Source organism: Onychostruthus taczanowskii, unplaced genomic scaffold (genome assembly GCF_017590055.1).
Source record: "Onychostruthus taczanowskii isolate IOZ18803 unplaced genomic scaffold, ASM1759005v1 scaffold75, whole genome shotgun sequence".
In the NCBI taxonomy this organism is placed as follows: Eukaryota; Metazoa; Chordata; class Aves; order Passeriformes; family Passeridae; genus Onychostruthus; species Onychostruthus taczanowskii.
Genome location: NW_024505339.1, coordinates 1 through 20,251, shown reverse-complemented (window position 1 = coordinate 20,251; position 20,251 = coordinate 1). Strand labels below are relative to the sequence as shown.

At 40.8% G+C, this 20,251-nt stretch overlaps 1 protein-coding gene across 1 annotated transcript in view; it reads right to left on the bottom strand.

The window, feature by feature from the left end:
- Window positions 1–19,691, bottom strand: part of TEX14 (testis expressed 14, intercellular bridge forming factor) — a gene marked incomplete at its 5' end in the record, with an annotated part of 30,097 nt that extends 10,406 nt beyond the window's left edge. The window contains 18 exon segments of the mRNA XM_041423057.1: window positions 9–99; window positions 1,496–1,586; window positions 1,948–2,061; window positions 2,348–2,448; window positions 3,024–3,254; window positions 3,847–3,926; window positions 4,905–5,008; window positions 5,652–6,586; window positions 6,888–7,038; window positions 7,190–7,380; window positions 8,088–8,239; window positions 10,724–10,902; window positions 11,387–11,510; window positions 12,722–12,835; window positions 13,702–13,832; window positions 16,963–17,044; window positions 17,995–18,282; window positions 19,577–19,691. Coding sequence (XP_041278991.1) covers window positions 9–99; window positions 1,496–1,586; window positions 1,948–2,061; window positions 2,348–2,448; window positions 3,024–3,254; window positions 3,847–3,926; window positions 4,905–5,008; window positions 5,652–6,586; window positions 6,888–7,038; window positions 7,190–7,380; window positions 8,088–8,239; window positions 10,724–10,902; window positions 11,387–11,510; window positions 12,722–12,835; window positions 13,702–13,832; window positions 16,963–17,044; window positions 17,995–18,282; window positions 19,577–19,691 — 3,274 coding nt within the window.
- Between the last annotated feature and the right edge of the window lie 560 nt (window positions 19,692–20,251).

The window sequence follows — 20,251 nt, the reverse complement described above, 5'->3', positions numbered from 1 at the left end:
TTTTCTACCTGGCTCCAGGCATTTGGCTCAGCTGATTCACTCCCAGCTTGTTACTGCCACAGCTCTGTGGTGTTGTGCTGCAGAACAGTATTTTTCCTCCTGAATACAAATAACAAATGTTCCCTGTTACTGGCTTTTGCAAGCACGAAAGAAAACAACCCAACTCATTGAACAGGAAATTGTGACTTTATTAATTTTTTTTTTTTCTTTTCTGTCTGAGTTCTTGTGACCTTTGTTGTTATCGAGAGACAAATGTGTTTTAAAGATGCATTTTCATAAACATGGCACAGCTGCCAGGCAGGCACTGAAGCACTGGGGAATATCACAACATTTACAAAATTGAGCTAAAAGAGACAACAGAAGAAGGAAACAAGGATTCTTCCATTATTCTGCACACACACTCTGTCAGCTCTCACTGGGTTTAAGCCCAAGATCCTCCCAGCAATGAGAATATTAATGTGTAAATACAACTCTAATTCAGTTTCCAGCACCACAGCAAGTTACATAAAAAGATTAAACTTCGCCCCAGGGTAAAAATAAAAAGGTTTCAAATAAGTTTTTGTTTTGGCTTTTTAACTGAAACACAGCAAGTACATAAACACTGCATCTGAAATCATTTCAGGCACTGCAGTGCCCAAACCAAAATCCTAAATGTCCTGAACTCTCCCAAAAGCAATAATTTTGGAATGAGAGGAATAAGAGATCAATTGAGGCTGAAGAATGGAGGTCCAGCCTTGTGACAGGAGAGCTGCTGGCAAAAACATCAATGCCACAACTCCGTGTCCCTCCTCAGAAGTGCTTCAAGAAAAAAAACACATTTACCTGGAGCCTGGCTTGCTGATGCTGCATCTGCAGGTAATTTCTGTAAAAATCCTGCACAAACATCTTCTGCTTTGCCCTCAGCGTTTGAGGTCTGAAAAGGGGAAAAAGAGAATTTAATTCCATTTTTGACAGAGCAGCTGCAAAGGGCAGGACAACTCTCCCAGGATGATGTTCCCAATAATGGGAGTGGAGAGAGAAACTTTTCAGGAGCTCGTCAGCAAACAGCCCAGACTGGATTTAGCAGGAACATAGAAAAGTTTTGCATCTTCCAGAAATTAATGAAGATTAATTTGCTTACTCTTACCTAAATATTTGAAGGTAATATTTTGAAAGAAAAGGAAAATAATGGAAAAAAAAATCTCCCATTTTCCACAGCTCTCTTCAAATCAAATGGGAGCACAATTAAACCACATGTTGTGTATTTAACTGAAACACAGCAAGTACATAAACACTGCATCTGAAATGATTTCAGGCACTGCAGTGCCCAAACCAAAATCCTAAATGTCCTGAACTCTCCCAAAAGCAATAATTTTGGAATGAGAGGAATAAGAGATCAATTGAGGCTGAAGAATGGAGGTCCAGCCTTGTGACAGGAGAGCTGCTGGCAAAAACATCAATGCCACAACTCCGTGTCCCTCCTCAGAAGTGCTTCAAGAAAAAAAAACACATTTACCTGGAGCCTGGCTTGCTGATGCTGCATCTGCAGGTAATTTCTGTAAAAATCCTGCACAAACATCTTCTGCTTTGCCCTCAGCGTTTGAGGTCTGAAAAGGGGAAAAAGAGAATTTAATTCCATTTTTGACAGAGCAGCTGCAAAGGGCAGGACAACTCTCCCAGGATGATGTTCCCAATAATGGGAGTGGAGAGAGAAACTTTTCAGGAGCTCGTCAGCAAACAGCCCAGACTGGATTTAGCAGGAACATAGAAAAGTTTTGCATCTTCCAGAAATTAATGAAGATTAATTTGCTTACTCTTACCTAAGTCTTTATTTGCAGGTAATATTTTGAAAGAAAAGAAAAATAATGAAAAAAAAATCTCCCATTTTCCACAGCTCTCTTCAAATCAAATGGGAGCACAATTAAACCACATGTTGTGTAACTTATGTCCAAAAAATGTTATTTTTACCTCTGGTTCTGACCTTCCCTCAAGAGCAGGAGGAAGGAAATAATCAGGAGTGAAGAATTCTTCAGTCTCATCAGGAGGTGAATTAAGGGAACAATGTAATTCCCTTGAATGTCCCTGTGAAAGACATCATCACCTGGGATGATCCCACTCTCTAGCAATAAAAAATACAAATTTCAGCCAATAAAAACCACTGAAATTCTGAAATTCTATTCAATTGTTCACTGACTTTCAACCCACCTCCTGCTCCTTGCATTACCTTGGTGGTTTATAAAACAAAATTTTTAAAAAAGGGGGAAGGAGGAGGGGAATTGTTACTCAGATCAGCTCAGGATGTAACACCAGGCTAAACTTTTCCATGGATAAGCAGCTGCCACTAAATTCCCTGGATTTCTGTACATACTCTAGAGAGATTCTCAGCTTGCTGAGGAAGGACTGAACTCTTAGGAATGGATTTTCCAGACTCTGCTTGCTCATCTGGTGCTGGGGACTGGCAGCTCCTCCCTAGGATGTCAGAATGGAACAAAATTATTAACCAAAAATAATAAAAAATAAAAAAGAGATGTGAAGTGAGTGTCTGAGGCACTGCTGGAATATCAATGAGAGCAGACAGTGACACTAATTGTCTGCCAGGAACACGGAGAAATAATGACATTTAAATGCTCACCTCGTTAATTAATCTAAGCAGGGGAACCTTGCCCTGTTCTTTTGTCCAGAACTTTTTCAAAAGCTTTACCCACTAGGCTGCTGCAGAAAAAGCAGCTGTGTGGTGAGACTGGAAGAAATAAAAGTGTGATAGCACTCTCAAGGGTCTGAGAGCTTTGGGTTTCTCATGCTGATAACAATAATCAGTGATGATGAAGGTCTCCAAGCTCATTCCCTGCACCTATTGACACCTAATACTCATCTTATCTCTATTTATCCCCATCAAGGAGTGACTGACTTGCCCTGAGGGCAAAGATAAAATGGACAATTTCTTGTAAAAAAAGAAAAATAAAAAACCACAGAAGCTGAAATCTGATTGGAAATGGAAAGGGGACAAAAAGAGAACGGAACATTTTATGCCTCAGCCTCCTCACCTGTGGAAGTCCTGTCCGGATCACTCTCCCCAGAGTCGGTCGTGTCCTCAGAGCCCAGCTCCCAGGGCTGCCACCCACCCCTGTGCTGCTCCTGGCTCTGGGGGGCTCCAGCCTGGGGGGGCTCCTTGGCACTTTCTGCTTCACTCTCAGACGTGCACTCGCCGCCAGGGTAGGGACAGCTGAGCCCCAGCCGACCCGAGGCCACTCTCCTGGCCATCTGCTTGACTTCAGCTGCACAAAAAAACCCCCCAAAATGAACACTTCACACCCCAGAATCTGGACCTTCAAAGCATCCCCTGTGTTTAACTCTGCCTGCAGACTTGGAAATGCAAAGGTTAGCACAGCCTTTGTCATGAAAAGAGCTAAACGCTTCCTCTCATTTTAAATTAAGCACTTCCTTTTCTTTTTAATAAAGCTGAAAACCCTCACAAATTGACATGGACTAGTCTGTACAGGAAGAGGTTTTGCTGGTTTGATTCTCTATTATCCATGCCCGTGCTGCCATCCACTGGGCACTGCCATCCCTGCCCTTCCTGAGCCCACTCAGTGTCCAAAGCCAGGCTAGAAATCCCTCCAGCTCCAGAAACCAAACCACCCCAACGTGCCTGGCATGATTCCATGCCCAGAGTGTGCAAGACACAGGATCCCACTCGCTTGGATTCCATCCAAAACAGCCTCCCAGAGCTCCAGCAATTAAGGCACAGAGACCTTTCCTCATGTGCTGAGTTTAATGCTCTGCACTGCAGCAAGATTTCTGACATTAATGCTGATTTAACGCTGATTTAACATTGATTTAACACTGATTTAACACTGATTTACTCACTCCTCCATCCTGACTGCACCACTCTCCTCTTCTCGCTGCTTTTTTTGCTGCAGAATTCCACCCTTGGTTTTGATTGGCACCTGCAGTAAATGATTATGAAGTGCACAAACTATTTTAGAGCCCGAGCACATTGTGTCAAGTATTCCCCAGCCTGGAAAAGGCTCCAAACTGTTTTAAATGAATTAGAGCACGTGTGCTCTCAGCATTTTAACAACCCAGCAGAACCAGCAGATTGAGCTGCCAGGAGCTTGGAAAGCACAGATGATTATTTAGGTTTATTCTAGATTAACCAGACAAGCTGTACATTCAACTCTGCATCTCAGAGCTGTCAGCTGCCTTCAGATGCTGCAGCTCCAAAACCACACCATGGGTGATGTGGGGATTGTTTTACTGTTTTATCACCATTGATGTGGGGATTGTTTTATTGTTTTATCACAGTTTCAGACCTGGACAATGATTCTCTCACCAGAGTTCACTCCCTGACCTCCACTGACCATCAAATATTTCTGTTCTAACCTTTACCAACTGGTCTTTGTGATGCAAATGGATCATGGATTAATTTTAAAACTGCAGCAGCTTTCCTGATTTTACCAAACATTCAAAGAAGTTTCTATCCCCCTCTTTCCAACATGAATCTGCACAAGTTTTGCCAGGTAATTTCAAGATGTGCTTTCCATTCCTGCATACAAACACACAGGGATGACATTAAAAAGCATTTCTGCTGGGAATTGAAGGAGGCTGTGCCCAGAGAGGAGAACCACCTCCATTAATATCTTCCCAGATTGCTCCCCTTAGGCCCTGGTACATTTTGGACCACTGACCTCCATCCCAGAGGCATGTGAAGTCATTTTTAACAGCACTCTTTAACACAAAGTGCCCTGTCACAGCAGCTCTGCAGCTGACAGTGACTCACAGCAGGCTCCTCTCTGCACAGATGGCTTTTGCCTTCCTGAGGAACATTTAATGCCAGCCTTGATCCTGATGTGCCTCCTCTGACAGTCTCTCTCCAGATGAAATCTGTCAGAATTAACTCTTCTACGAATAAGATCAAAACTCACCACTTCTCCTCTCCCCTTCTTGCTGCAGGATGTGAATCAGCTCCTCTCTGGCACTGCAGGTTGAACTTTTTCTGGCATCTTGCAGACACGTGTGGGAGGAAATGCTGAAAAGAGTCCAACAAGCCATGATTCAGCACACCCTGGGCACTCTGCTAATTCCTGCCTGAGCTGGCTGTTCCTCAGAACAGGACAGCACCAACTTTAATCCCTGGGTTTTATTTTAGCTGCTCTGCTCGGGACAAAGGGTGACAACTCCAGCAATAACTCTGCCCTGGATTTATAGCAGGTTTCAGTGCAGGCAATCAAAACATGAAGCTTCCAGGGGGATGAGTGGACATGAATGACTCAAGATTATCCTGACAGGAGAGATGTAATTCAATTTGTCTTTCTCTTTGGTCCATGAATTTAATAATGGAAGTGATTCAGAAGCCCTTCCTAATCAGAGCTCAGGCCTCAACACAAACACAAATATTTCTCCACTGGCCTTTTCCCTCCTATTCCCATCTCCATTTGAGTGCAGGATTTGGATTTTAACCCACCCTGAGCCCCTGGATCAGTGTTGTCCTGGGAGGACTGGAGAGAAAGAGGAAATAACACAACTGCACTGCTGAGCTGTCTTCAGTCCTGTATACAAAGCACATTTTAAAGGAGAGATTCACCCCCCCTCCTGCACACCACCCATCCCTGCATCTTTTTTCCTGATAAGGATCACAGAAATGATAACCAGGCCCCTGCTCAACACTTTACCTCCTGGTTTAGGCTCACTTCACCATCCAGCCCTTTGCCCAGGCTGCAGCCTGCATCACGATGGGTGGTTGCAGTTTTGCTCTTCCATTTCTCATTCTGAATTGCCTCTCTCTCCTTGGCTGTCTTGGGAACAGCCTGGAAGCTGTCTCTGCCTGGTGCCTGACACGTTACTGGAGGGGGAATGTAGTCCCTGCATGGTGGAGCCACAGCCTGGTGTAAAAAAATATCAACTCCAGAAAGAACCTTCATGGTGTTTTGGGAAGTGGCATCAGACCCATCCCAGTGTCTTCCCTGAGAACTTTCCTTGGGAAGCAGGTTCATCCTGACCTCCTGGAGCAGCCTCTTCTGCTTTGCCATGGCCTTCAGCCTGTCCAGTTTCTCCTCTGTCTTGCTCAGGGAATGCCCAGCCTGCTGCAGCATGCTCTGCATGATCTTGAGGTTCAGGACGCACTTGCTGATGTGCTGCTCGCTCTGGGAGGGGCTGCTCAGCCTCCTGCCAGCAGCTCCTCTCACCTGGGACAGCCCAGAGGCTTCTCTCACCCTTTCCTCTTCTTCCTCCTTCTCCTCCTCTTCTTCCTCCTCCTCCTCCTCCTCCTCTCCAGTGAAGCCCGTGCTGGACCCCGAGGATTCTCCTTTCTCCTCACCCTCCCACTGGCTCTGCTCTTCCTTCTGCTGCATTTCTGCATCCTTTAGAGCCTGGCCTGACCCAGGTCCTCCTTCCAGGAAGTCTTGGGGACCTTCTGGATAACTGGCCAGGATTTCATTCATCTCAAAGCTGCACAGGCTCCCATCCACGTCGCTCTCAGTCTGCAGCTCAGAGGAGACACCGGGGCTGCTGTCCTGCACGGGGGGCTCTGCGCTGGCTGCTGCCTCCTGCAGCACCACAGCACTGCTCTCCTTGGGCAGAACAGAGTCCTCGGGGGCAGAAAAGCCACCTGAAAAAATGCAATTGGAAACACGAGATCATTTCTCCAGGAATCCCACAGCCGTGCTGCTTTTCCACGCTGAGGAGCGAATTTTGGGAATTCAGAAATTCCACGAGAAGCGTGTGACACCTCTGCTGAGAACTCTGCCTGAACAAAACAGATGTAGAGACCTGAGCCTGCATTAAGTGGCAGCTAAAATCCAAAAACAACTGCTTCCTTTTTCAACCTACAGATTTCACAAAATCTGTGAGTGCTGCCGTTTGAATGATGTGAGGAGCACACGAAGGACATCCTGCCCCGGGAAACTCACCAGCCCTGCTCATCTCTTTTTCCTGGAGTTCCACTCTTCTCTTCTGGAAGCTAAAAGCTGATGCCCAGCAGATGTTCACATCTGCAAGAACAGCAGATCTCTGGGCTTTGGGTACTCCACCAGCGTGGCCACTTTCAGATTTAACCAAGTCCTGTAAAACAAAACAAAAAAAAAAGGAACAAAATACAATTGTATTTGTCAGTTCAGTGTCTCTGCCTGCTTTTCTGAGGAGGCTGGATCACCTCCTCTAGATTTCAGCAGAATCTGGATGGACACATCAAAATTAGAGGACTGGGAATCACCTTCAGGTCATTTTTCAGGACATATTGAATATCCTGAAGCTTCATGGAGCGATTCCTCTGTTTGGGTTCCAGCCCTGACTTGACAACATCATAATAGAGCAGGGGGAGCCTGGCATCTGCTTCCAGCTGCTCCCCTGAAAGGATGAGCTGCTTCACAGCTGAGTCTTCCACACCTTTCCAGGGAGGGCTCTCTGCAAGACACAAGTGCAGATTTTATGTCACCAGCTGCACTTTAATGTTAATTTTTTAAAAAATTACATCATTCCCTGATGTAATTTAAAAAAAAGTGATAAAATAGAATGTATTAAATTTAAAAATCATATTATTCCCTGTCCATCCCCTATTTTACAATTAAAAACAAGCACTGGCATCTCCTCCCTGCCTTATTCCAGCAGTGGGTGCTTTCAAAGGAGCTGACAGAAATATCTGGAGGAGAGTGACACTGCAAACAACCCTGCTCTGGATTCTTCACTGGGATTAATTTTTAGGGTAATTGTTTATCCCATTTCACTGTCAGAATAGTCAAAGTGAATGCAGAACAAACATTATCTGTAATAACAGCTACAATAATAAAGTAACATTAACTTATCTCTAAGTTATCACAGAGATCAAAAACATAAAAGCTGCACAAGCTTGTTTTGAACACTGAAAAGACTTAATTGAATGTTTTGCTGTGCTGGTAGGAAGAAGAAAAATAAACAGCAGAAAAGCACTTTATTTCTCCAACATCCCCCATTAATTTCATCCCTTAGCCACACAATTTTAAGTTTTCTGATCCCATTTTACAGGAGTTCCCAATAATCTCTATTATTGTCGTTAATATTTGGGGTGTTTTTTTTTTTTTTTGCCTGGTTTATTTTTCCAGTTGAAGCAAGCCAGCCCAAAGCTGGGCACTGACCTGTCAGGGCCTCCTGCAGCACTGCACAGAAGCTGTAAACATCTGACCTGACTGTGCCAGGCTTGCCCAGGATTATTTCAGGGGAGCTCCAGCGGAACAGCTGGGCTGGGACGGGGATTCGGGTCAGGTCACTGTGCTCCCCACTGTCCTTGCTGCAAAAAGGGGAAAAAATGGTAAATCAGGACACACAGCACACTCTGCTGCAAGGTTTGTAAACACCTGAGTGTGCTACAGCTTTTAGTTTAATGCATAAAAGGTTCAGGACATTTCTGCAAATAGAAATGTGCAGTAAATGTCTTTTGGCAAAAATTTTCTGGGGAAAGAAACACTTGCTTTAAGGACTTTACAATAAAAAAAAATCCTAAAAATAATAAAAAATTAAACGTAAAATATAAACAAAATATTATAATAATGATAGTAATGATAATTATGATAAGAAGAAGAAGAATAAAGAAGACAGAAGAAGGAGAAGAAGGAGAAGAAGAAAGAGAAGAAGGAGAGGAAGGAGAAGAAGGAGAAAAAAAGTAGTAAACCCTAAAAAAAAGATGGTTAAGATGGAATTCCCAAGTGTCTCTGGCTTCCTGCCAGGGTCTCCGAGCCCCTGCCAGGATTTTAAGCCACCCAGGGCACCCAGAGGGATGTCCTGGTGTTGAGGTGAGCACCCCACGTGCAGGCACGAGGCTTGGCTCCATTTTTTCAGAAGGCTGACTTATTATATTATATTAAAATACTACATTAAAACTATACTAAAAAAAAAACAAGAGAGAAAAGAATGATCAGAAGGTTACAAAGAACAGGAACAGAATAGAATGCATAACAAAATCTTGTGACTGCTCACAGCCTCAGCACAGGAGTTTCATCAAGTGAAAACAATCCAGGTGGATTAATGGAAGATGCACCTGCTGCATCCCACAGCAGCAGAGTTATTGTTTACATTTCTTTCCTGAGGCTCCTCAGCTCCTCAGGAGAAAAAAATCCTACCAAGGGATTTTTCATAAAATACCATGGTGACATCCTGGCTTCCAACAGGAGCCCCAATTCCTAAAAACCCAGTGTCAGATCTTTGGGAAAAGCCCCATTTCAGAGCAGCCCTGAGGAATTTTTCATAAAACAGTCTTATGGATTTTTCCATAAAATATTTTTATGGACTTTTCCATAAAATACCATGGTGACATCCTGGCTTCCAACAAGAGCCCCAATTCCTAAAAACCCAGTGTCAGATCTTTGGGAAAAACCCCATTTCAGAGCATCCTTGAGGATTTTTTCATACAATATTTTTACGTATTTTTCCATAAAATACCATGGTGACATCCTGGCTTCCAACAAGAGCCCCAATTCCTAAAAACCCAGTGTCAGATCTTTGGGAAAAGCCCCATTTGAGAGCAGCCCTGAGGAATTTTTTCATACAATATTTTTACAGATTTTTCCATAAAAACCATGGTGACATCCTGGCTTCCAACAAGAGCCCCAATTCCTAAAAGCCCAGTGTCAGATCTTTGGGGAAAATCCCATTTCAGAGCAGCCTTGAGGGATTTTTCATAGAATATTTTTACGGATTTTTCCATAAAATGCCCTGAGGAATTTTTCATAAAACAGTCTTATGGATTTTTCCATAAAATATTTTTATGGACTTTTCCATAAAATACCATGGTGACATCCTGGCTTCCAACAAGAACCCCAATTCCTAAAAATCCTGATCTTTGGGAAAAACCCCATTTCAGAGCAGCCCTGAGGAATTTTTCATACAATATTCTTATGGAATTTTCCATAGGATATTTTCACGGATTTTTCCATAAAATACGATGGTGACATCCTGGCTTCGAACAAGAGCCCCAATTCCTAAAACCCCAGTGTCAGATCTTTGGGGAAAATCCCATTTCAGAGCAGCCCTGAGGAATTTTTCATACAATATTTTTACAGATTTTTCCATAAAATACGATGGTGACATCCTGGCTTCGAACAAGAGCCCCAATTCCTAAAACCCCAGTGTCAGATCTTTGGGGAAAATCCCATTTCAGAGCAGCCTTGAGGGATTTTTCATAGAATATTTTTACGGATTTTTCCATAAAATACTTTTATGGACTTTTCCATAAAATGCCATGGTGACATCCTGGTTTCCAACAAGAGCCCCTATTCCTAAAAACCCAGTGTCATATCTTTGGGAAAAACCCCATTTCAGAGCAGCCCTGAGGAATTTTTCATACAATATGCTTATGGACTTTTCCATAAAATGCCATGGTGACATCCTGGCTTCCAACAAGAGCCCCTATTCCTAAAAACCCTGTGTCATATCTTTGGGAAAAGCCCCATTTCAGAGCAGCCCTGAGGAATTTTTTATACAATATTCTTATGGAATTTTCCATAAGATATTTTTACGGATTTTTCCATAAAATACCATGGTGACATCCTGGCTTCCAACAAGAGCCCCAATTCCTAAAAACCCAGTGTCAGATCTTTGGGAGAAGCCCCATTTCAGAGCAGCCCTAAAGAATTTTTCATACAATATGCTTATGGACTTTTCCATAAAATGCCATGGTGACATCCTGGCTTCCAACAAGAGCCCCTCTTCCTAAAAACCCTGTGTCATATCTTTGGGAAAAGCCCCATTTGAGAGCAGCCCTGAGGAGTTTTTTCACCTTTCTATCATGTACTCCAGGTTGCAGAGCTTGCCCTCGCCCGAGGACACGACCTGGACGGCCAGGGAGGAGAGGGAGCGGTGGACGAAGCCCCGGGAGTGCAGGAAGCGCAGAGCATCCAGCACCTGGAGCAGGATGTGCACCAGGGTCTCTGTCTGCAGCACTGGGAACTCTGCACGCTGAAAGAACAGCCCCAAAAGCGCCAAATCTGAATGATAGGTTAAATTAATGAAATAAATTAAAATGAATTAATAAGATAAATTAAACTTGAGGTGGGAGAAAGTGATTGGTGGCGCTTATGGGTGTGATTTGGGGGAGAAGGCAGTGAGTGGAATTTGTTGGAGGAAAAAGAGGAAATTTGGGGTTTGTTCTCGGTGGCAAATCAAGTAACAACGCCTTGAAAAGAAGAGAAAAAAATCAAATGGCAACAATAAAATAGAGATTTTATTAATATATTTATATTAATATATTTATTTATAAAATATAGATTTATAGAAAATTTTTATATGGATTTTAAAATTAATTAATTAAAAAATTTATTTTAAAAATAAGAAAAATAACCAGAAACTCAGATACACCCTGAGGATTTTGCCTTCTCGAGGAAAGATGTTAGTCACTAAACTTCTGACTAATTATGATTTAAAACTCAAGCATTGCAGTTACCCTTTCGTGGAGGATGCTGTAGAGAGAGCCAAAGTGAACCCTCTCGTAGACCAGACGAGTTTTCTCCAGGTCACAGGACAGACAGACAGACATCAGCTGCAGCAAGTGAGGGTGGCGGAGCTTGCTGCACAGGGAGAGGAAAAATCAAATTTCCAAGGGAAATCTGAGATGAGAAGAAGGAAAGTGCTGCCCTGCTTTTATCAGTATGACATGAATGTTGGAATGTATTTCAGTGTCAATGTATTTTTTAAGTGAAATACTCGATTTCAGAAGATCAGGAGTGGGGGAAAAAATTGTATTTCTGATCTGGGGAAGAAGTGTAACCCCAGGTTAACGCTGCCGAGAGGTAAATCCCATTATTCCCCAGGCAAATCCCGTTCTTCCCAAGGTAAATCCCACTCCTCCCAGGTAAATCCCACTCCTTCCCTAGGTAAATCCCATTCCTGCCAGGTAAATCCTATTCTTCCCTAGGTAAATCCTATTCTTCCTTAAGCAAATCCCATTCTTCTCAGGCAAATCCCATTCCCCCCAGGCAGTGTCAATGTATTTTTTAAGTGAAATACTCGATTTTAGAAGATCAGGAGTGGGGGAAAAAATTGTATTTCTGATCTGGGGAAGAAGTGTAACCCCAGGTTAACGCTGTCGAGAGGTAAATCCCATCCCCAGGCAAATCCCATTTTTCCCAGGTAAATCCCGTTCTTCCCAAGGTAAATCCCATTCTTCCCTAGGTAAATCCCATTCTTCCCAAGGTAAATCCCATTCCTCCCAAGGTAAATCCCATTCTTCTTTATGCAAATCCCATTCCTCCCAGGTAAATCCCATTCCCCTGAGGTAAATCCCATTCCCCTGAGGTAAATCCCACTCCTTCCAGGTAAATCCCACTCCTCCCATTCCTGCCAGGTCCCAGGCAAATCCCATTTTTCCCAGGTAAATCCCGTTCTTCCCAAGGTAAATCCCATTCTTCCCTAGGTAAATCCCATTCTTCCCAGGTAAATCCCATTCCCCTGAGGTAAATCCCACTCCTTCCAGGTAAATCCCACTCCTCCCATTCCTGCCAGGTAAATCCCATTCCTGCCAGGTAAATCCCATTCCCCCTGAGGTAAATCCCATTCTTCCTTAAGCAAATCTCATTTTTCCCAGGTAAATCCCATTCCTCCCAAGGTAAATCCCATTCCTCCCAAGGTAAATCCCATTCTTCCCCCAGGTAAATCCCACTCCCCCAGGTAAATCCCATTCCCCCCAGGTAAATCCCATTTTTCCCAGGTAAATCCCACTCCCCCCAGGTAAATCCCACTCCCCCACCCCTGCAGACCCCAGGCCCAGCCCCTGCCCCACCTGCTGTGCTCCTGCTCTGCCAGCAGCAGATCAGCCAGGCGCAGCTTCCAGCTCTTCTGCTGGGGCTGGAAGCTCAGCTCCTTCACTGTCACCCTGCTGCCTCCCCACATCAGGCTGCAAAGAACACCAGGAATCTGGACCAGATATTCCCAAGAAGTGTTTTCCCTCTTTTTTTGGTTGTTTGGGGTTTTTTTTCCCTGAGTTATGTGGTTATTTGCTGATTTTTACCATGAAAATTCTCACCAAGAATTTTTCTGTGGTGCTCTGGTGCTGCCTCCCGCTGTCAGGAGTTTAAATTTTGCTCTTTTAAACTGACAATAAACTCGTCCTGCTGAAGGCTGATGGAGCAGGAAAGGTTCACTGCCCAAAATCCCACCCCTTCCACAAGGAATTCCCTTCTCCAAAGGCCATCAGTGACACAAATCTGAGTTTTGGGGAGATTAAATGACCAATTTGGGGAGATTAAATGATCAATTCTCTGGCTGCCTCTGAGACACAACCACTTGCTTAACACACAGTAATTAGACATTACCATATTATTGTAATTATTACAACAATTACAAGATTTTTAATGAATGCTCAGCCTGCCCTTGCAAGTCTCATTTCACCACAGGCTGCACACCTGCATCTCCAGAGGAAATCCTGGACAAAGATTTACAAGGATTAAATGCTGAACAACACAATCTCTGCAAGCCTAAATGTATTTCTCACCACAAAAAAAAGATCAATACTGAAACAGTGCCACCAGTAATCAGCCAAAATTGGGTTAATATTGCTTGTGGGTTGTTCTTGGCCTCTCAGCCATCACTCTGACTCAGATATTAATCAATGAACAGCAGAAAACAAGGTGCAAGCAGGAAACATGGAATAAACACAGAACAAACGTGGGAAATTACCCAAACAAAGAACAGGTTCAGCAGTTTGCTGTGTGATTGCAACAGGCACAAAGAGGGGCTAAAAATCTCTTCAATTCCACTTACTTGGTCATGATCATGTAGGGCCCCACGTGGTAAGAAAATGCTGGCTCGTCGTCAGCCTGGACCAAATCTTTGTCCCCAATTATTGGGAGGGAGGCCAGGTAGCCCAGGTGGCCACTGCCTGCCAGGTGGAACTGAAACAGAAAATGCAACAGTTCCCAAAATCCAGGTGGAAATTAAACAGGGAATGCAGCAGTTCCCAAAATCCAGGTGGAAATTAAACAGGAAATGCAACAGTTCATGAAATTCAGACAGAACTGAAACAAGAAATGCAACAGTTCCCAAAATGCAGATGGAAATTAAACAGAAAATGGAACAGTTCCCAAAATCCAGGTGGAACTGAAACATGAAATGCAGCAGTTCCCAAAATGCAGATGGAAATTAAACAGGAAAATGCAACAGTTCCCAAAATCCAGATGGAAATTAAACAGAAAATGGAACAGTTCCCAAAATCCAGGTGGAAATTAAACAGAAAATGCCACAGTTCCCAAAATCCAGGTGGAAATTAAACAGGAAATGCAACAGTTCCCAAAATCCAGGTGGAAATTAAACAGGAAATCAGCAGTTCCCAAAATGCAGCAAGCTCATCAACGCCCTGAGTGTAACCAGCCCAAACATCACCATGAAATCTGAAAAATCAGGGCCAAAATGGAAATTTCCCACTAAGGCTGGAAGGGGGAAGCAGAGCCAGGTGGAACTGAAACATGAAATGCAGCAGTTCCCAAAATGCAGATGGAAATTAAACAGGAAAATGCAACAGTTCCCAAAATCCAGATGGAAATTAAACAGAAAATGGAGCAGTTCCCAAAATCCAGGTGGAACTGAAACATGAAATGCAGCAGTTCCCAAAATGCAGATGGAAATTAAACAGGAAAATGCAACAGTTCCCAAAATCCAGATGGAAATTAAACAGAAAATGGAGCAGTTCCCAAAATCCAGGTGGAACTGAAACATGAAATGCAGCAGTTCCCAAAATGCAGATGGAAATTAAACAGGAAAATGCAACAGTTCCCAAAATCCAGATGGAAATTAAACAGAAAATGGAGCAGTTCCCAAAATCCAGGTGGAACTGAAACATGAAATGCAGCAGTTCCCAAAATGCAGATGGAAATTAAACAGGAAAATGCAACAGTTCCCAAAATCCAGATGGAAATTAAACAGAAAATGGAGCAGTTCCCAAAATCCAGGTGGAACTGAAACATGAAATGCAGCAGTTCCCAAAATGCAGATGGAAATTAAACAGGAAAATGCAACAGTTCCCAAAATCCAGATGGAAATTAAACAGAAAATGGAGCAGTTCCCAAAATCCAGGTGGAACTGAAACATGAAATGCAGCAGTTCCCAAAATGCAGATGGAAATTAAACAGGAAAATGCAACAGTTCCCAAAATCCAGATGGAAATTAAACAGAAAATGGAGCAGTTCCCAAAATCCAGGTGGAACTGAAACATGAAATGCAGCAGTTCCCAAAATGCAGATGGAAATTAAACAGGAAAATGCAACAGTTCCCAAAATCCAGATGGAAATTAAACAGAAAATGGAGCAGTTCCCAAAATCCAGGTGGAACTGAAACATGAAATGCAGCAGTTCCCAAAATGCAGATGGAAATTAAACAGGAAAATGCAACAGTTCCCAAAATCCAGATGGAAATTAAACAGAAAATGGAACAGTTCCCAAAATCCAGGTGGAACTGAAACATGAAATGCAGCAGTTCCCAAAATGCAGATGGAAATTAAACAGAAAATGGAACAGTTCCCAAAATCCAGGTGGAACTGAAACATGAAATGCAACAGTTCCCAAAATCCAGGTGGAAATTAAACAGAAAATGGAGCAGTTCCCAAAATCCAGGTGGAAATTAAACAGAAAATGGAGCAGTTCCCAAAATCCAGGTGGAAATTAAACAGAAAATGGAGCAGTTCCCAAAATCCAGGTGGAAATTAAACAGAAAATGGAGCAGTTCCCAAAATCCAGGTGGAAATTAAACAGAAAATGGAGCAGTTCCCAAAATCCAGGTGGAAATTAAACAGGAAATGCAACAGTTCCCAAAATCCAGGTGGAAATTAAACAGGAAATCAGCAGTTCCCAAAATGCAGCAAGCTCATCAACGCCCTGAGTGTAACCAGCCCAAACATCACCATGAAATCTGAAAAATCAGGGCCAAAATGGAAATTTCCCACTAAGGCTGGAAGGGGGAAGGAGAGCCAGCCCTTAGGAATGCCACAGGTGACACTGAGCAGGAATTTCTGCTGTTCCAAACCCAGCCAGGCACCAAAGCCCTGAATATCCCTGCTCTCCATGGGGTTTATCCTCCCATCTTTGCAGCAGAAATAAGAATGCACTAAAAGTTAAAAGGCTGAAAATAAGAATGCAGTAAAAGTTGAAAAGTTTTAAAGAAGAATGCACTAAAAGTCAAAAATAAGAATGCACTAAAAGTTAAAAATTTAAGAATGCACTTAAAGTTAAAAAGCTGAAAATAAGAATGCAGTAAAAGTTGAAAATAAGAATGTATTAGAAGTTGAAAATAAGAATGCACTAGAAGTTAAAAAGTTAAAAATAAGAATGCACTAAAAGTCGAAAATAAGAATGCAGTAAAAGTTAAAAATAAGAATGTACTAAAAGTTGAAGATAAGAATGTACTAAAAGTTGAACAGTTAAAAATAAGAATGCACTAAAAGTTAAGAATGCACTTAAAGTTAAAAAGTTGAAGATAAGAATGCACTAAAAGTTGAAAAGTTAAAAATAAGAATGCACTAAAAGTTAAAAAGTCGAAAATACGAATGTACTAAAAGTTAAAAAGTTAAAAATAAGAATGCACTAAAAGTTGAAAATAAGAATGCACTAAAAGTTTAAAAACTAAAAATAAGAATGCACTAGAAGTTTAAAAGTTAAAAATATAAAAGTTAAAAAGTTAAAAATAAGAATGCACTAAAAGTTGAAAATAAGAATGCACTAAAAGTTAAACAGTTAAGAATGCACTATAAGTTAAACAGTTAAGAATGCACTAAAAGTTAAAAAGTTAAAAATAAGAATGCACTAAAAGTTGAAAATAAGAATGCACTAAAAGTTTAAAAACTAAAAATAAGAATGCACTAGAAGTTTAAAAGTTAAAAATAAGAATGCACTAAAAGTCAAAAATAAGAATGCACTAAAAATTGAAAATAAGAATGCACCAACAGCTGAAAATAGCACAGGTAACCACGGTGAGAAAGGAGATCCTGGGGAAGGTTCCAGCACCACCAGGAAATCCCTCCCCACAGCACCTCACCTTCCCAAAACCAAAGCTGTAAATGTTCTTGGCCACGCTGGGTTGTCCTTTCAGTAACTTCCCCAGAGGAATCTCAGCATTTCTAAACACCAAAACCAAAAGAAACAATTTGTTTATTCCAGGGCTTGGATACAGAGAGAGAAGGAAAAAAATCAGAATTTCTGCATTTGGCTGGTCCCACACATGTCATGGGGATGTTAAAATTCCAGATTATTGTGCAAGGATTTTTATGCTATTTATTTTTTCAAAGCAAAATAATCAATATACATATACACACACAAAGTATATCCTGCACTGCTTTTTTATTTTTCCCAGCATGTATCTGACACAAAAACTCCTGAAACAGTTGGGAACACCCCCCAAAAAGATCTGCAGGGATGTTAAAAAGTCAAAACCCAAACTACTTCCTGCTGCCACTAAAATCCAGTGCTTTTAATGCTGGTTTCAAGAGTTTAATTAATAAAGTTTGTCTTAATACACAGATATTTACAGCTATCAAGTTTCTGTTTAGAGCTGTGATAACAGAAATAAAATTAATCACAGTGGGCTTAAATCTGCTATTGTCAGAAAGGTGTAAGAACCTGCTAATTTTAAATAATAATATATATAAAAATCTAAATTATGTATATATATAAAAATATATAAAATAAATAGAATATATGTAATATAAAAATGAATATATCAAATTACAAAAGTATAAATAAAAATAAATATAAAAATTAATATACAGAAATAAAAATTAAAATTAAAATAAAATTAAAAATAAAAATATTAAAATAATAAATAAATAAATAAATAAATAAATAAATAAATATATATATATGTATACAAACAAAATTTGGAAAAATAACTGGTAACTTGTAATATATATATATATATATATATATACACAAATAAAATTTGGAAAAATACCTGGTTACTTGCAACACCCAAAGGGGCATTTTGAGAAAGGCATTCACAGCAAACCAGTTACACGCCAAGGGAAGAACAGCCGCCTCCAAACGGGCGACAACACTCGAAATCCCACCCAACCCTCACCACAAAAAACCCAAAAAACCCGACAATTCCATCTCCCTTTGACGGGAGTTGCATTAACAGGGAGGGATGACGATTTCAGTATCCCATCAACATTCCGGCCGGCGCTCCGGGCGCACCTGGGCGCTGCTGTCCCTGCAGCCGGACAGAGCCCAGAGCTGGGGGGTCCTGCCCTGGCTGTCGTGCACCCGCAGCTCTCCTCCCTCGTCCAGCAGCCTGCTGAGGATGCTCCGGCTCCCCGAAAACGCCGCGGCGTGCACCGGGGTGCTCCCGTCCTGGCAGCGGCTGGGCGGCGGCAGGAAAAGGAGAACGGTGAAAAGGAAGGGAAAGAGGGGTTTGGTGTGTGGAGTCATGGAGGAAAGGGTGGGAGGAAAGGTAATTGTGGTGTTTCAAGTAATGGGGGAAAAAACAGGAAAAAAGATCATTGTCGTGTCACAAATAATAGAATTAGCCATAAAAAAAAGGAAATTTTCATGTCTCGAATAATAGAATAAACTATGGAAAAAGAGAAAATTTTAATGTCCCAAATAACAGAATAAACCACGAAAAAAAAGGAAATTTTCATGCCCCAAATAACAGAATAAACCATGAAAAAAGAGAAAATTTTAATGTCCCAAATAGTAGAATTAACCACAAAAAAAAGGAAATTTTCATGTCTCAAATAATAGAATAAACCATGAAAAAAGAGAAAATTTTAATGTCCCAAATAACAGAATAAACCACGAAAAAAAAGGAAATTTTCATGCCCCAAATAACAGAATAAACTATGGAAAAAGAGAAAATTTTCATGTCTCAAATAACGGAAAAAAAAACATCAAAAAAGATCATTTTCTTGTCACAAATAATAGAATTAGCCATAAAATAAAGGAAATTTTCATGTCTCGAATAACAGAATAAACCATGGAAAAAAAAAGGAAATTTTCATGTCTCAAATAATGGAAAAAAACACGAAAAAAGATAATTTTCTTGTCCCAAATAATAGAATTAACCATAAAAAAAAGGAAATTTTCATGTCTCAAATAATAGAATTAACCACAAAAAAAGGGAAATTTTCATGTCTCAAATAACAGAATAAACTATGGAAAAAGAGAAAATTTTCATATCTCAAGTAACAGAATAAAGCATGGAAAAAAAGATAATTTTCATGTCCCAAATAATAGAATTAACCACAAAAAAAAAAAAAAATTCATGTCTCAAATAACAGAATAAACCACAAAAAAAGAAGATTTTAATCTCCCAAATAACAGAATTAACCACAAAAAAAAAGATAATTTTCATGTCCCAAATAAGACAATAAAGCATGAAAACAAAAAAAGAAAATTATTTCTGTATTTACCACTGAGGAGCTTTGGTTAAAAACCAGCATTCCTGGAATGACCGTGTGCTCCAAATAAAATAATTTTTCATTTCAAAAAATTAAATTATTTCCCTATTTGATTTCTCTACCACCGAGGAGCTCTGGTTAAAATCCCAACGTGCACCTTAAGCACTTCTCCACTCATGCCCAGAGAATACCGGGTGACTGAACCGACTCGAAGATTAATTTTAATTAAGAATAATTAAACGTTTGGTACTTAACTGGTTGGCGTTGGAGCCGTATTCCAGCAGCACATCCACGATTTTGCCCAGCCCCAGCAGCGCCGCGGTGAACAGACAGGTCTGGCCCATGGAATTCACAGCATCCACAAAAATTCCTGCCAGGAAACACAAGATTCCCAAGGGTGGGGGGGTTGGTTTTAATTAAAAAAATTGTTTTAATAAAACATCATCGCCGCTCTGAGTGATGAAAATCCCGCAGCAGAAATTGAGGGGGAAAAGAGCAAATGGTATTTTTTGTGATTTTATGTGAGGATGGAAAGAACTGCACGTCCAGGAGGATTTTAAATAAAGGATGTGTGAGTAATAAATGGTGCTTTTGTGTGTTCTGTAATTATATGTACTGTTTAAATTAGAGAGAAAGATATATAAATATATATATACATGAAAAAATATATATATATATGCATATATATTCATCATCACTAGAAGTACAAATTATGGATATATAAGTAGAGATGGATGAGCACAAATAACAGGAAGACAGAATTTTTAAAAAAAGTAAATTATTCTTTAGTAATTACTTATTAATTAAAAAGGGGTTTTTATTATTGTCATTATAATTGTTATCATATTAAATACGTACCTTATTCTTTTAAATTACTTATTAATATATAAGTTTATTATTATAGTTGTTATTATTGTTACTGTTATAATA